At 40.9% G+C, this 15,444-nt stretch overlaps 1 protein-coding gene across 7 annotated transcripts in view; it reads right to left on the bottom strand.

Moving 5' to 3' along the window:
• The window catches only part of HERC1 (HECT and RLD domain containing E3 ubiquitin protein ligase family member 1), a 683,410-nt gene that overhangs the window by 443,260 nt on the left and 224,706 nt on the right, over positions 1-15,444 (bottom strand). For 6 of the 7 annotated variants that reach the window (XM_053717285.1, XM_053717288.1, XM_053717289.1 and 3 more), the window contains exon 24: positions 11,451-11,775. In XM_053717285.1, the coding sequence (XP_053573260.1) occupies positions 11,451-11,775 (325 nt within the window). The remainder of the gene's footprint in view (positions 1-11,450; positions 11,776-15,444) is intronic. The other variant, XM_053717291.1, reaches the window with a different exon arrangement.

Here is a 15,444-nt window from a genome sequence, read left to right as displayed (position 1 = left end):
AAGGGCCACTCCTAAGGGAAGTGCCTGATGAGCTAAAGGCCAAAGAAGGACCACCTTCAAATCCTTGCAAACGTCTGCTCTTAATAGTTCGAGGCAAAACAGTTAATATAACCACAGAGCGAATATACTCCGTACGTTTCAGAGAAGGTTCAAATGAACTCTCCTGAGAGTACAGCAAACCCCTGTTTAATTAAATAGAGGAGCACCTGGGAATCCTTACAAGGCAAGCACAAACTGGAAGGGGATAAATTATCAGAGGGTCTCCCTTCTAAAAGGTCAGCAGACAAACCAGAGGCCTGAGCTGCACTAGTTTGCTCCATACTAGACTGAAGTAAATAAGCATTACAAAGCACACAGATAATAAACACCAAAGGGAAAAAAGACACAATGTAAAACTGGTTAACTATTTATCAAAGGGGTTAAATAAAATGTATACCACAAATTTGAAGCCAAACTCTGTCAATCAGAGTATCTTACCACCTATATTGGTCCTAGGAACTTTGCTGACACGATAACTAGATTACAGCAACACTTATAATGATTATATAAAAAAAAAAAATAATTTATGCTTACCTGATAAATTTATTTCTCTTGTAGTGTGTTCAGTCCACGGGTCATCCATTACTTATGGGATATATTCTCCTTCCCAACAGGAAGTTGCAAGAGGATCACCCAAGCAGAGCTGCTATATAGCTCCTCCCCTCACATGTCATATCCAGTCATTCGACCGAAACAAGACGAGAAAGGAGAAACTATAAGGTGCAGTGGTGACTGGAGTTATAATTTTAAAATTTAGAACCTGCCTTAAAAAGACAGGGCGGGCCGTGGACTGAACACACTACAAGATAAATAAATTTATCAGGTAAGCATGTTTTCTCTTGTTAAGTGTGTTCAGTCCACGGGTCATCCATTACTTATGGGATACCAATACCAAAGCTAAGTACACGGATGATGGGAGGGACAAGGCAGGAACATTAAACAGAAGGAACCACTGCCTGTAGAACCTTTCTCCCAAAACCAGCCTCCGAAGAAGCGAAAGTGTCAAATTTGTAAAATTTGGAAAAAGTATGAAGTGAAGACCAAGTTGCAGCCTTGCAAATCTGTTCAACAGAGGCCTCATTCTTAAAAAACAAGGTGGAAGCCACAGCTCTAGTGGAATGAGCTGTAATTCTTTCAGGAGGCTGCTGTCCAGCAGTCTCATAGGCTAAACGTATTATGCTACGAAGCCAAAAAGAGAGAGAGGTAGCCGAAGCCTTTTGACCTCTCCTCTGTCCAGAGTAAACGACAAACAGAGAAGAAGTTTGTCTAAAATCTTTAGTTGCCTGTAAGTAGAACTTCAGAGCACGGACCACGTCTAGATTATGCAAAAGACGTTCCTTCTTTGAAGAAGGATTAGGACATAATGATGGAACAACAATCTCTTGATTGATATTCCTGTTAGAAACAACCTTAGGTAAAAACCCAGGTTAGAAGGTCCTGCCTCAGAGGTAGAGACCATGGTGGACAGGACGACATGTCCACTAGGTCTGCATACCAGGTCCTGCATGGCCACGCAGGCGCTATCAGAATTACCGATGCCCTCTCCTGTTTGATCCTGGCAATCAGTCGAGGTAGCAACGGAAATGGTGGAAACACATAAGCTATGTTGAAAACCCAAGGGGCTGCTAATGCATCTACCAGAACCGCTCCCGGGTCCCTGGACCTGGATCCGTAACAAGGAAGCTTCGCGTTCTGGTGAGATGCCATGAGATCCAGATCCGGTTTGCCCCAACGAAGAATCAGTTGAGCAAATACCTCCGGGTGAAGTTCCCACTCTCCCGGATGAAAAGTCTGGCGACTTAGGAAATCCGCCTCCCAGTTCTCCACTCCTGGGATGTAAATCGCTGACAGGTGGCAAGAGTGAGACTCTGCCCAGCGAATTATCTTCAAGACTTCCAACATCGCTAGGGAACTCCTGGTTCCCCCTTGATGATTGATGTAAGCCACAGTCGTGATATTGTCCGACTGAAATCTGATGAACCTCAGTTTTGCTAACTGAGGCCAAGCTAGAAGAGCATTGAATATTGCTCTTAATTCTAGAATGTTTATTGGAAGGAGTTTCTCCTCCTGAGTCCACGATCCCTGAGCCTTCAGGGAATTCCAAACTGCTCCCCAGCCTAGAAGGCTGGCATCCGTTGTTACAATCGTCCAATCTGGTCTGCGAAAGGTCATTCCTTTGGACAGATGAACCGTTGACAACCACCAGAGAAGAGAATCTCTGGTCTCCTGGTCCAGATTTAGCAAAGGGGACAGATCTGAGTAATCCCCGTTCCATTGACTGAGCATGCATAGTTGCAGCGGTCTGAGATGCAGGCGCGCAAATGGCACTATGTCCATTGCCGCGACCATTAAGCCGATTACCTCCATGCACTGAGCTACTGATGGGCTTGGAATGGAATGAAGGACACGGCAAGCATTGAGAATCTTTGATAACCTGGACTCCGTCAGGTAAATCTTCATCTCTACAGAATCTATAAGAGTCCCTAGAAAAGGAACCCTTGTGAGTGGTAACAGAGAACTCTTTTCCACGTTCACTTTCCACCCATGCGACCTCAGAAATGCTAGAACTATCTCTGTATGAGACTTTGCATTCTGAAAACTTGACGCTTGTATCAGAATGTCGTCTAGGTACGGAGCCACCACTATGCCTCGTGGTCTTAGTACCGCCAGAAGTGAGCCCAGAACCTTCGTAAAAATTCTCGGGGCCGTGGCTAACCCGAAGGGAAGAGCCACAAACTGGTAATGCCTGTCTAGAAAGGCAAACCTTAGGTACCGATAATGATCTTTGTGATCGGTATGTGAAGGTAAGCATCCTTTAAGTCCACTGTGGTCATATATTGACCCTCTTGGATCATGGGTAGGATGGTTCGAATGGTTTCCATCTTGAACGATGGTACCCTTAGGAATTTGTTTAAGATCTTTAAGTCCAAGATTGGTCTGAAGGTTCCCTCTTTTTTGGGAACCACAAATAGATTTGAGTAAAATCCTTGTCCCTGTTCCGATCGCGGAACTGAGTGGATCACTCCCATGATTAAGAGGTCTTGTACACATTGTAGAAATGCCTCTCTCTTTACTAGGTTTGTTGATAACCTCGATAGATGGAACCTCCCTTGTGGAGGGGAGGTTTTGAAATCCAGAAGGTATCCCTGAGATATAATCTTCAACGTCCAGGGATCCTGCACATCTCTTGCCCAAGCCTGGGCGAAGAGAGAAAGTCTGCCCCCCACTAAATCCGTCTCCGGATAGGGGGCCCTGTCTTCATGCTGTCTTAGGGGCGGGAGTAGGCTTTCTGGCCTGCTTGCCCTTGTTCCATGACTGGTTGCCTTTCCAACCCTGTCTGTAACGAGCAGTAGTTCCTTCCTGTTTTGGAGCGGAGGAAGTTGATGCTGCTCCTGCCTTGAAGTTACGAAAGGCACGAAAATTAGACTGTTTGGCCTTTGGTTTGGCCCTGTCCTGAGGAAGGGCGTGGCCCTTACCTCCCGTAATGTCAGCAATAATTTCCTTCAAGCCGGGCCCGAATAAGGTCTGCCCTTTGAAAGGAATGTTAAGTAGCTTAGATTTGGAAGTTACATCCGCTGACCAGGATTTAAGGCAGAGCGCTCTGCGCGCCTGTATGGCGAATCCGGAATTTTTAGCCGTAAGTTTGGTTAGATGTACTACGGCATCTGAAACAAACGCATTAGCTTGCTTAAGGGTTCTAACTTTGCTCAAAGCCTCATCCAATGGCGCTGTGCGAATCGCCTCTTCCAGAGACTCAAACCAGAATGCCGCTGCAGCCGTGACAGGCGCAATGCATGCAAGAGGCTGCAATATAAAACCCTGTTGAACAAACATTTTCTTAAGATAATCTAATTTTTTATCCATTGGATCTGAGAAAGCACAGCTATCAAATAGCAAATATATTTATTTTACACTTATATTTAACAAATATGCTTGAAACAGATGTTACCAGGGGGGGGGAATAAAGTAAATCCAGGGTTAAGCAACCTCTGGACCAATTGTAAGATTACAGAATCTAGAGACCCCCACCGGTAATTAGACAAATAAAATAGGGATGTGTTATAGAAGGCTAAAAAAGAATGGGATGAGTCACTTCCATACTTCAAATAAATAATAGCCAAATTCTATAGCATCCAAGTTTAAAAATAAGGGCTAGTGGACAGGGTGTTGCGTGTCAAATCAGTAAGCCATACAGGGTAGGGAAGTTAGCATAAAGGTAATTCCATACAAACAGGGTAGGTACTTTGGACAAGCATACAAATGTACAAGCTATGCGCTCAAAGGCGTCCTCCTGCCTGCGTACTGCTCTGATTAAACAGAGTCAGCCGATTTCTGGCTAAAATCCCTATCAGATAGAGCTAGTTCACATACACACAAGTAGTTCTCATATGCGCAATGGATGTATTATATTCAATACAAGCTGTCACCAAAAATATCTCTCAGTTACGTTCAAACCGATACATTCAATTCAACATCAAAGGTTACTATGTAGCTTTTAGCATAATGGCGTATAAAGCTTAACAGAAATGTAGCTGTTTGTTAAATAGGCAATCTAGCTTATTCTTAGATGACAGTTATAAATATTTTAACAACCCTCATATCGTAGCAGTTGAGGTGAGAAACTATAGCGGTATGAGGTTACAGCGGTATAGAGTTTTAAAATTTTGAAAAAAACGCTAGTGTTTAGGTATGTGACTAGCTCGCACGCTTATTTCACCCAAGGCCACGCCCACCGACGCGTTTCCGTCACAGAACGTGACTTCGTCAGGGCATAGGGCCAGCCCAGCATTCGGTACAAAAATTTATAGTAGTCCGTTGTCATGGCAACTTATAAAGTATTGGAAACGGAGGTGTAAAACTCCGCTATGGCCTCATTCTGTCATTTTACTTTTAATTTGTACTGGGTATGTATTCTGCCTTTAATTCATTGCTCAATTATAAAGGAAATATTAGAACAAAAAGGGAACACAAAAATTCATCATTTTATTGACGCTGACCGCTCTTGTGTAGGGGTATATTGTGCATCAATATGTGCAAGTATTGTAGGGGAAAGTAGTATTCCCTAGTGATTGTATTTGGAGAGTTATATAGGGAGAGGTATATATAATGCCTTTACAGCATATTGTATTCGATTTATATAGAATACCTAGGTCAAATATGCTGATAATTGGCATGATATTTAAAGAGTGGAAGAAGATATACATAAAATATATTATTGTGGGTTAACTGTAGTTGCTTCTTAGTAGCTTATCTATGAGGTCAAACTGGGTCAGTTATTATCGCCACCTATATAGTTAAGGAGATAACCTAACAAGTCACTATATGTTAGAGAAGCAGATATTCATTTATTAGAACATAAGGTTATATAGGATATGAGATTATCATTGTATGTAAACGTTATTATTAGTTTCGTTAGAATCATTTAATTTAAATTCAGTTAAATATTGTTATAAATCACTATCCTCTTGCTTTGCTTCATCTTGGGGAGGTGAGCTCATTTAATTCAAGACCCTAGACAGGAATAGTATGTAATTAGTAATCTTAAATCCACAATAAGATGTATTTCATGAACCACAATCTATAAAAAGCATTTGTATGAAATTGCTTCATTTAATCCCCTGGGTGAGGTGGATTTCAGTTCGTGAATCCATCTACACTCTTTCTGTAATAGCATTTTGTTAATGTCGCCCCTTCTCCCTTTTAGTTTTATTTGTTCGATTGCACAAAAATAGATTTCATATTTGTGTCCCCGATGTTCATTGTTCATGTGTTGTGCTACAGGAACATTTCTGTTCCATTTGATGTCACCTATGTGTTCTAACACTCTAGTTCGTAACTCTCTTGAGTTCTCACCCACATAGATTTTTGGGCATTTGCACATTGCAATGTATATGACTTGTTTAGATCTGCAATTTAAAAAATCTTTAATTTCATACTGTTTGTTAGTGTCAGGGTGTATGAAGGTTTTAGTGGGGGTCATGTTCTTACAGGCTTGGCATCTTCCACATTTGTAAAAGCCTTTGGTTTCTCTCAACCATGTTCTTGGTATGTCTTTTGAGTAATGGCTCTCCATGAGTATGTCTTTAAGATTTTTGGACCTTCTATATGTAATATTGGGTTTTTCAGATATTACTTCTTTAAGGTCTTCGTCTTCCTGAATGACATGCCAATGTCTTTGGATGATATTTTTTATACAGACATTTTTATCATCGTATGTTCCAATGATTCTTATGGGTTGTTGTTCATTTACTGGTTGTGCAATGGCTTGGTAGTTAGTTTCCAGTAATGTAGTTCTATTTAGTGATTTAGCTCTTTGATATGCCTTTTTGAGGCATCTGCCTGGATATCCCCTTTCTTTAAACCTTCTTTGTAACTCCCTTGCTTCTCTCTCAAAGTCTAGTTCTGTGCTGCAGTTTCGTCTGGCTCTTAGATATTGGCCAAAAGGAATGCCCATTTTCAATTTCTTAGGGTGATAGCTCTCCCATTTAAGGAGACTGTTAGTGGCTGTCTCTTTTCTATATAGTTTTGTGTTCAGCGTGCCATCATTCTCTTTTCTAATCTCTAGATCAAGAAATGAAATTTTGTTTGAGTCTATATTTGAAGTGTACCTCATTCCATCTTTGTTATTATTCAGCCAGATCATGAAATTTTCAAAGTCATTTTTGGTGCCTGTCCATAAGATTAGAACATCATCAATGTATCTAATATATAAGTCCATATATTGCATATATGGGTTAGTATCTTCATTAAGTATACTTTTATTCTCAATCCACCCAAGGAACAGATTGGCATATGTTGGAGCACAGCAGGTGCCCATTGCTGTGCCCCTTTTCTGTAAATAGATTTTCTTATTGAATAAGAAATAGTTATGTCTCAACACATAGTCTAATAAATCAATGATGAAATCATCTTCATCGTTTTGGATTGGATTTACTGTTCTCAAAAAGAAACTTACAGCTTCTAAGCCTAAATTGTGAGATATATTAGAGTATAGGCTTTCAACGTCTATACTGGCCAGCATAGTGTTATCACTGACTATCACGTCGGCTAAACATTTTAAGACATCTTTAGTATCTTGCACGTAAGATGTAAGGGTGTGTACAAAGTGTCTTAGTTTTTTGTCTAAAAAAATGCTTGCATTTTCAGTGATACAGCCATTACCGGAGACTATGGGTCTACCGGGTGGATTTGTCATATTCTTGTGAACCTTAGGAAGGCTATGACATGTTCAACATAAACTGGTGTTCAGCTTTTGTAATCACCCTTTCTTGTAGACCTCTATCCAAAAGGGATCTCAGCTCCCCTTTAAAAACATCAGTTGGATCACGTATCAGGACTTTGTAATTATCTGTGTTACTCAAAATGTTTGTACAAATTTGTTCATATTGAGAATTGCTCATAAGGACCATATTACCCCCCTTATCTGCATTTTTAATGGTAATTGCCTTATTATTTTGTAATTTCTGGAGAGCTTTACGTTCTTTGTAGCTCAAGTTCTTCTGTACTTTACTCCTTTTATTTATCTCCTCTATTTCTGTTGTGACTAGGGAGACAAATTTATCAATAGATGGATATTTGGAAATTGCTGGCATGAAAAGCACAGCTATCCTCCACCGGGATAGTGGTACGTTTGGCTAAAGTAGAAACTGCTCCCTCCACCTTAGGGACCGTCTGCCATACGTCTCGTGTGGTGGCGTCTATAGGAAACATTTTTCTAAATATCGGGGGGGGGGGGGAAAAGGCACACCGGGTCTATCCCACTCCTTACTAATAATTTCTGTAAGTCTTTTTGGTATAGGAAAGACGTCAGTACACACCGGTACCGCATGTATCTATCCAACCTACACATTTTCTCTGGAATTGCCACCGTGTCGCAATCATTCAGAGCCGCTAATACCTCCCCTAGTAACACACGAAGGTTCTCAAGCTTAAATTTAAAATTTGAAATTTCTGAATCCGGTCTCCCCGGATCAGAACCGTCACAGACAGAATCAAGCTCACCGTCCTCATGTTCTGCAAATTGTGACGCAGTATCAGACATGGCTCTCGTGTCATCAGCGCGCTCTGTCCTTAACCCAGAGCTATCGCGCTTGCCCCTTAATTCGGGCATATTATATAATACTTCTTTCATAACATTAGCCATATCATGTAAAGTGATTTGTAAGGGGCCTAGATGTACTTGGCGTCTCAATCTTACGCATCTCCCGAGCGGGAGACGCAGGTACTGACACGTGAGGAGAGTTAGGCGGCATAACTTCCCCCTCGTTGTCTGGTGCTAGTTTCTCTATCGGTACAGCTTGACTTTTATTCAAAGCAATATCAATACAATTGGTACACATCGTTCTATTGGGCTCCACATTGGCTTTTGAACATGATGAACAAACAGTTTCCTCTGAATCAGACATGTTTAAACAGACTTAGCAATGAAACTAGCAAGCTTGGAAATCACTTTCAATAAGTTTACAAGCAATATAAAAAACGCTGCAGCGCTTCAAAAATACAGATATAATTAAACAATTCTTAACAAGAAGTGTATTATTAGCAGAGGATTGCACCCAATAGCAAAAGGATGATTAACCCCTCAATACCCAAAACGGATAAAACGGATATCAATTAAGATTTAACGCTTTTAATCACAGTCAAACACACTGTCACAGATCTGCTGTGACTGATTACCTCCCTCAAAAATGAATTTTGCAGACCCCTGAGCTCTCTAGAGACGTCCTGGATCAAGGAGGAAGAAGCAGGAAGACTGTGCTAGAATTTTAACTGCGCAACAAGGCGCTAAAACAAGGTCCCTCCCACTCCTATTACAACAGTGGGAGCCCTGACATAACGGTTTCCATGCAGAAAATATGTCAGCCATGTGGAAAAAAATCATGCCCAAAGAGATTTATCACCAAAGTACCTCACAAAAACGAATAACATGCCAGTAAACGTTTTATTAAAAAACAACATTTTCCAATGTCATGCAAAGTTATCACTAAGCCTGCTACCAGTCGCTACCACTGCAGATAAGGCTTAAGTATTATTTCAGTTTTAACAGTATTTTCTCAGTCAAATTCTAGTCCCTAGAAAATAACTCGACTGCGCATACATTTATCAGCCTGATACCAGTTGCCACTACTGCATTTAAGGCTGTACTTACATCATACGGTAACAGCAGTATTTTCTTAGTCAATTCCATTCCCAGAAAATAATGTACTGCACATACCTCATTTGCGGAGGACCCCGCATGCTATTCCCAGTTTCTGAAGTTACCCCACTCCTCAGAATGTCGAGAACAGCCAGTGGATCTTAGTTACGCCTGCTAAGATCATAGAAAAAAACACAGGCAGTTTCTTCTTCCAAATACTGCTTGAGATAGAAAAACAGCACACTCCGGTGCCATTTAAAATAACAAACTTTTGATTGAAGAATAGTTAAGTAAAAACTCCAGCTCCTCTCGCGACCTCCTTCTTTGTTGAGGGTTGCAAGAGAATGACTGGATATGACATGTGAGGGGAGGAGCTATATAGCAGCTCTGCTTGGGTGATCCTCTTGCAACTTCCTGTTGGGAAGGAGAATATATCCCATAAGTAATGGATGACCCGTGGACTGAACACACTTAACAAGAGAAAAGGTGAAGGAACATAGACTGTGTAAAACTCAGAACTAACTTCTGAGAGCACAAAGCCGACCAAGGCATTCTGGACACATTTCAACTGGGGAGGGCTGTGAATCCCACAAGGAGCAGCTCACCTGTAGAACAGGGGAATGGTTTATAATTCCACATTTCACCTGAGAGGCCTGTGACATTTCTCACTGCCTGGCTGATAATGCCCTGTCTTCCCCTCTGAGCAACAGGGTACTGTGAGGAGAAAAACATAATTTATGCTAACCTGATAAATTCTTTTCTTTCAGAAGAATGATGGTCCTTAGGACTTAATAACATATGAATATAGTTCCCACCACCAGGGGGAGACCAAGAACCCATACCACAGCTATACATTCATCCCACTTCCCCTCTCTAATCAGTTCAACATATAGCTAAGCAGAGAATAGGAAAACATATTGGTAGGAAAGACAAAGCTGGGTCTGTAGAGGTATCATCAGGTAACTGTCGCAAAAAACAAAAAAAAAACAACGGGGCCTATGGACCATCATTATTTCAAAAGAAAAGATTTTATCAGGTAAACATAAATTATGTTTTCTTTCGTAAAATAATGATGGTCCATAGGACTCCATAACATATGGAAAACAAAATTAAAACTGCTCTTGTGAAATGAGCTGTGATATACCTAGAGGTGACTTTCCTGCCATCAAGAATTGATTAGAGAGGGGAAGTGGGAGTGATTTATAGCTGATGTGGGTTCTTGGCATCCCCCTGGTGGCGGGAACTATATCCATATGTTATGGAGTCCTATGGATGGACCATCATTATTTTATGAAAGAAATGGGCCTCAGAGCAGTTAGAGAATGCCTCTCAATGACGAGTAGATCTGCACTTCAACTTTCACCTCACTCCTTCTCTAGGATAAAAAAGAAAATATCTAAGGATCATGGGAAGTGGGAGAGATTTAAACATCTGGTGTGTTGAGGTACCTTTAGCCTCCACCTAATGGTCAGGAGAGGAATTCCCATATGTGATGGCTCATGGGCTCTCACCATCAGATGAAAGAAAATAAAATGAGGTTCTTAAAACTACTCTATAGCCTACAAAAATGCTTTATACAACTGTCTTGTTATACAGTGTTTCAGCATATTACAGTGCAAATAATAACTGTAATCCTTCAATCCTTTGAAAACTTCAAGATATCTGTAAAAAAGAGACGGGGAAAGTAGGGAAGTTGATGATAAGGATACATTCTATCACTGGGTTCCCAAAAGCAATTTTGAATTAATTTATAGACTGTAGAGGTTTGTGACCCACCAATATATATAAAATATTGTGATATAGCATGTTTAATTTCTGCTTTTCATTTGCACACAGGGAATATTTGAATATGATTTCTAAGTAGCATGCTTTTCCTGTTAAACTTTAATTTTGCATTGGGTATACTCCCTCCCTGTAAAGTGTCTTGCATTTTGGTCATAAACACATTATGTATTTTGCTTAACAGATGAGGAGATTACTAGGAGACTTTATTGTACTCAAATTGTTGATTAATTCTATTATGATTTGTCCTAAAGCCCCTGTACACGGGTCAAAATCCCCATCAACATGTATCCCCTCTCCCTCCCTCCTTACTCTTCCCTGCCACTCTCAACATTTTTTTTTCTGCAGTGCAGCAGTCCAATGACTCAAGCAGTAAAGGGAGTAAGTATGAAGCTAACCTCCCCTACTCTAGTAATTTGAAGTCATACAGCCACCACTACTTATATGGCTCTACAAGAGTGTGAGAGAAAATGAACAAACTTAAAACTATTACCTTGTCATGGCTACAGATCCCTCATGTGAAACTCCTGATGTTGGCTGTTGCTGTATATCTTCAACAGGATTCTCGAGCTGGTCAAACATTGGACTGACCCCAAGAAGGAGTAGAGCACAACGGTGAATAACTGAATTACAAGCTGCTGTGTACAAGTCCTGTCCTTCTGTCAGAGTTCCGCTGTTCCTCCTCTCTTGAGAAAGCTCTGGAGGCTGCTCCTCTGCACGAGCCAATGATACAGAGCCCCCAGCTGAGACAAGGCCCATTCTGTCCCGTTCCCGGCTGCGCGCCACCTCACGGGCTGAGAGGAAACATTGAAAGATTTCTGTAAGGTGCAACACAAAAGACAGGAGGAGCGCTTAGGATATAAATTGCTAGTATCCCAGATGAGAAACATCAATAAGTGATGGGAATTCATTTAGAACAAAATCTTGCATCTGAGCTCCTTGGACAGCTTAAATAGTGGCACGGACACACCAATGGGGTTGAAGTGCACCACAAAGAATATGATTTATTATGTAAACAATAACCCAAATAATCCAGATTAGATTTCTAATGAATATGTGAACATACCATTAAGGATCTCTAGAAGCAAAAGATATGCATGCAAAGATAATTAAGACAGAGGATTTGGAGAAGAACAATTAAGAAAATAATTACTTTAATTTACCCCGAGGTTAATTTGTGCATGCTTGGATACCTAGATATTTTGTGAGTAAAATAGAGAGTACAATATATATATATATATATATATATATATATATATATATATACACACATACATATACACACACACACTGTGTGTATATATATATATACACACAATATATATATATATATATATATATATATATATATATATATATATATATATACACACACACACACACACACACACTGTGTGTATATATATATATATATATATATATATATACACACACACACACTGTGTGTGTGTATATATATATATATATATATATATATATAAATGTAGCTAAGATGTGCACTCTCACTTCATCTGACAGCTGCCAGGGTGCTAGCAAAATCAATAGGTATCCCCTTCCTCAGACCATATATATATATATATATATATATATATATATATATATATATATATATATATATAATCTGTATGTATACATACACACATACATACATATATAACACACAAAACAAGTCCAGCACTCACTCACTAGCTCTCAGCTAAGATTAAAAGCAAAAATGGAAGGGTTAGTTACCGCATCTGGCCAAATGGGACAAGCCCAGGTACCTTGTCAAGGTCTCTTTTAAAACCTGAGTCCCTAAACCAGCCACACAATTTAAGCTCTCAATCCAACAAACTGGAAACAAGTGAAGGGTGCACAGGCTTATGTAATCACCCTAGAGATATACAAAACACGGAAGGGGACTGCACTCTCAGACTGGACTGGGTACACATCCTATGACCCTGCAACATGCTCATCCCTGGGTGCTCACTGGCACTCACAGGAAGCTGTGTTGTCCCCAGAGTCACAGGCAGTTAACCCCAGACAGACCTGGGTGCAAGGCCTATAGGGAAAATTACAAAACAAATTAATACAACACACAGAAAAAGTCCAGAACTCACTTACAAGATCTCAGCTAAGCTTAAAAGCAAAAATGGAAGGGTTATTTACCGCATCTTGCCAAATGGGACAAGTTCTTAATAATACAGTTGTCAACACAATATATTCAAGAATCTTAAGTTTACCCATAACCAAGTGCACCCCCCCCCCCCCCCGGGCCCAACTACAACTGGACGAAACAAGACAAAACAAAACACACAAAAAGGGGAAAAGAAAAGAAAAAAAGGAATTTCCCCTCTCTTTTCTCTCTCTCTTCTTCCTCCCTCTCTCTTTCACCCCTTTTCCTTCCTCTCCTATCTCTCATCTGTCGCGATTATCAAGATCCAATACTGGTCAAATTTGATTTATCCTTAACTGAAAATCAGTCCCCATGTACTCAATGAAGTTCCCCCATACCTTCTTATAATTCTTAATCCCATTGAATTTATAACATTTAGCATCAAGTGCCTCGGACATAGCCTGTCTGGCCAACTGGTCTTTAATTGCTTTTATCAAGGGGATTTTATTATTTATCCAGTTGTTAAAACATAATTTATGCTTACCTGATAAATTTATTTTTCTTGTAGTGTATCCAGTCCACGGATCATCCATTACTTATGGGATATTCTCCTTCCCAACAGGAAATTGCAAGAGGATCACCCACAGCAGAGCTGCTATATAGCTCCTCCCCTAACTTGCATATCCAGTCATTCGACCGAAACAAACAGAGAAAGGAGAAACCATAGGGTGCAGTGGTGACTGTAGTTTAATTAAATTTTAGACCTGCCTTAAAATGACAGGGCGGGCCGTGGACTGGATACACTACAAGAGAAATAAATTTATCAGGTAAGCATAAATTATGTTTTCTCTTGTTAAGTGTATCCAGTCCACGGATCATCCATTACTTATGGGATACCAATACCAAAGCTAAAGTACACGGATGATGGGAGGGACAAGGCAGGGATTAAGCGGAAGGAACCACTGCCTGAAGAACCTTTCTCCCAAAAACAGCCTCCGAAGAAGCAAAAGTATCAAATTTGTAAAATTTTGAAAAAGTGTGAAGCGAAGACCAAGTCGCGGCCTTGCAAATCTGTTCAACAGAGGCCTCATTTTTAAAGGCCCAGGTGGAAGCCACAGCTCTAGTAGAATGAGCTGTAATCCTTTCAGAGGGCTGCTGTCCAGCAGTCTCATAGGCTAGGCGTATAATACTCCGAAGCCAAAAGGAAAGAGAGGTTGCCGAAGCTTTTTGACCTCTCCTCTGTCTAGAATAAACAACAAACAGGGAAGATGTTTGACGAAAATCTTTAGTAGCTTCTAAGTAAAACTTCAAGGCACGGACTACGTCCAGATTATGTAAAAGACGTTCCTTCTTTGAAGAAGGATTAGGACACAATGATGGAACAACAATCTCTTGATTGATATTCTTGTTAGAAACCACCTTAGGTAAAAACCCAGGTTTGGTACGCAGAACTACCTTATCTGCATGAAAAATCAGATAAGGAGAATCACATTGTAAGGCAGATAGCTCAAAGACTCTCCGAGCCGAGGAAATAGCCATCAAAAACAGAACTTTCCAAGATAAAAGCTTAATATCAATGGAATGAAGGGGTTCAAACGGAACTCCTTGAAGAACTTTAAGAACCAAGTGTAAGCTCCAAGGTCCTGTCTTAGAGGCAGAGTCCATGGTGGAAAGGATGACATGTCCACTAGGTCTGCATACCAGGTCCTGCGTGGCCAGGCAGGCGCTATTAGAATCACCGATGCTCTATCCTGTTTGATTTTGGCAATCAGTCGAGGGAGCAGAGGAAACGGTGGAAACACATAAGCCAGGTTGAAGAACCAAGGCGCTGCTAGAGCATCTATCAGCGTCGCTTCTGGGTCCCTGGACCTGGATCCGTAACAAGGAAGCTTGGCGTTCTGGCGAGACGCCATGAGATCCAACTCTGGTTTGCCCCAACGATGAATCAACTGAGCAAACACCTCCGGATGGAGTTCCCACTCCCCCGGGTGAAAAGTCTGACGACTTAGAAAATCCGCCTCCCAGTTCTCCACGCCTGGGATATGGATTGCTGACAGGTGGCAAGAGTGAGTCTCTGCCCAGCGAATTATTTTTGAGACTTCTAACATCGCTAGGTAACTCCTGGTTCCCCCTTGATGGTTGATGTAAGCCACAGTCGTGATATTGTCCGACTGAAATCTGATGAACCTCAATGTTGCTAACTGAGGCCAAGCCAGAAGAGCATTGAATATTGCTCTTAACTCCAGAATAATTATCGGAAGGAGTTTCTCCTCCTGAGTCCACAATCCCTGTGCCTTCAGGGAGTTCCAGACTGCACCCCAACCTAGAAGGCTGGCATCTGTTGTTACAATTGTGCAATCTGGCCTGCGAAAGGTCATACCCTCGGACAGGC

The sequence above is a fragment of the Bombina bombina genome, chromosome 6, assembly GCF_027579735.1.
Source record: "Bombina bombina isolate aBomBom1 chromosome 6, aBomBom1.pri, whole genome shotgun sequence".
In the NCBI taxonomy this organism is placed as follows: Eukaryota; Metazoa; Chordata; class Amphibia; order Anura; family Bombinatoridae; genus Bombina; species Bombina bombina.
The sequence above is the reverse complement of the archived record's forward strand: the minus strand, read 5'-3'. Positions and strand labels throughout refer to the sequence as shown.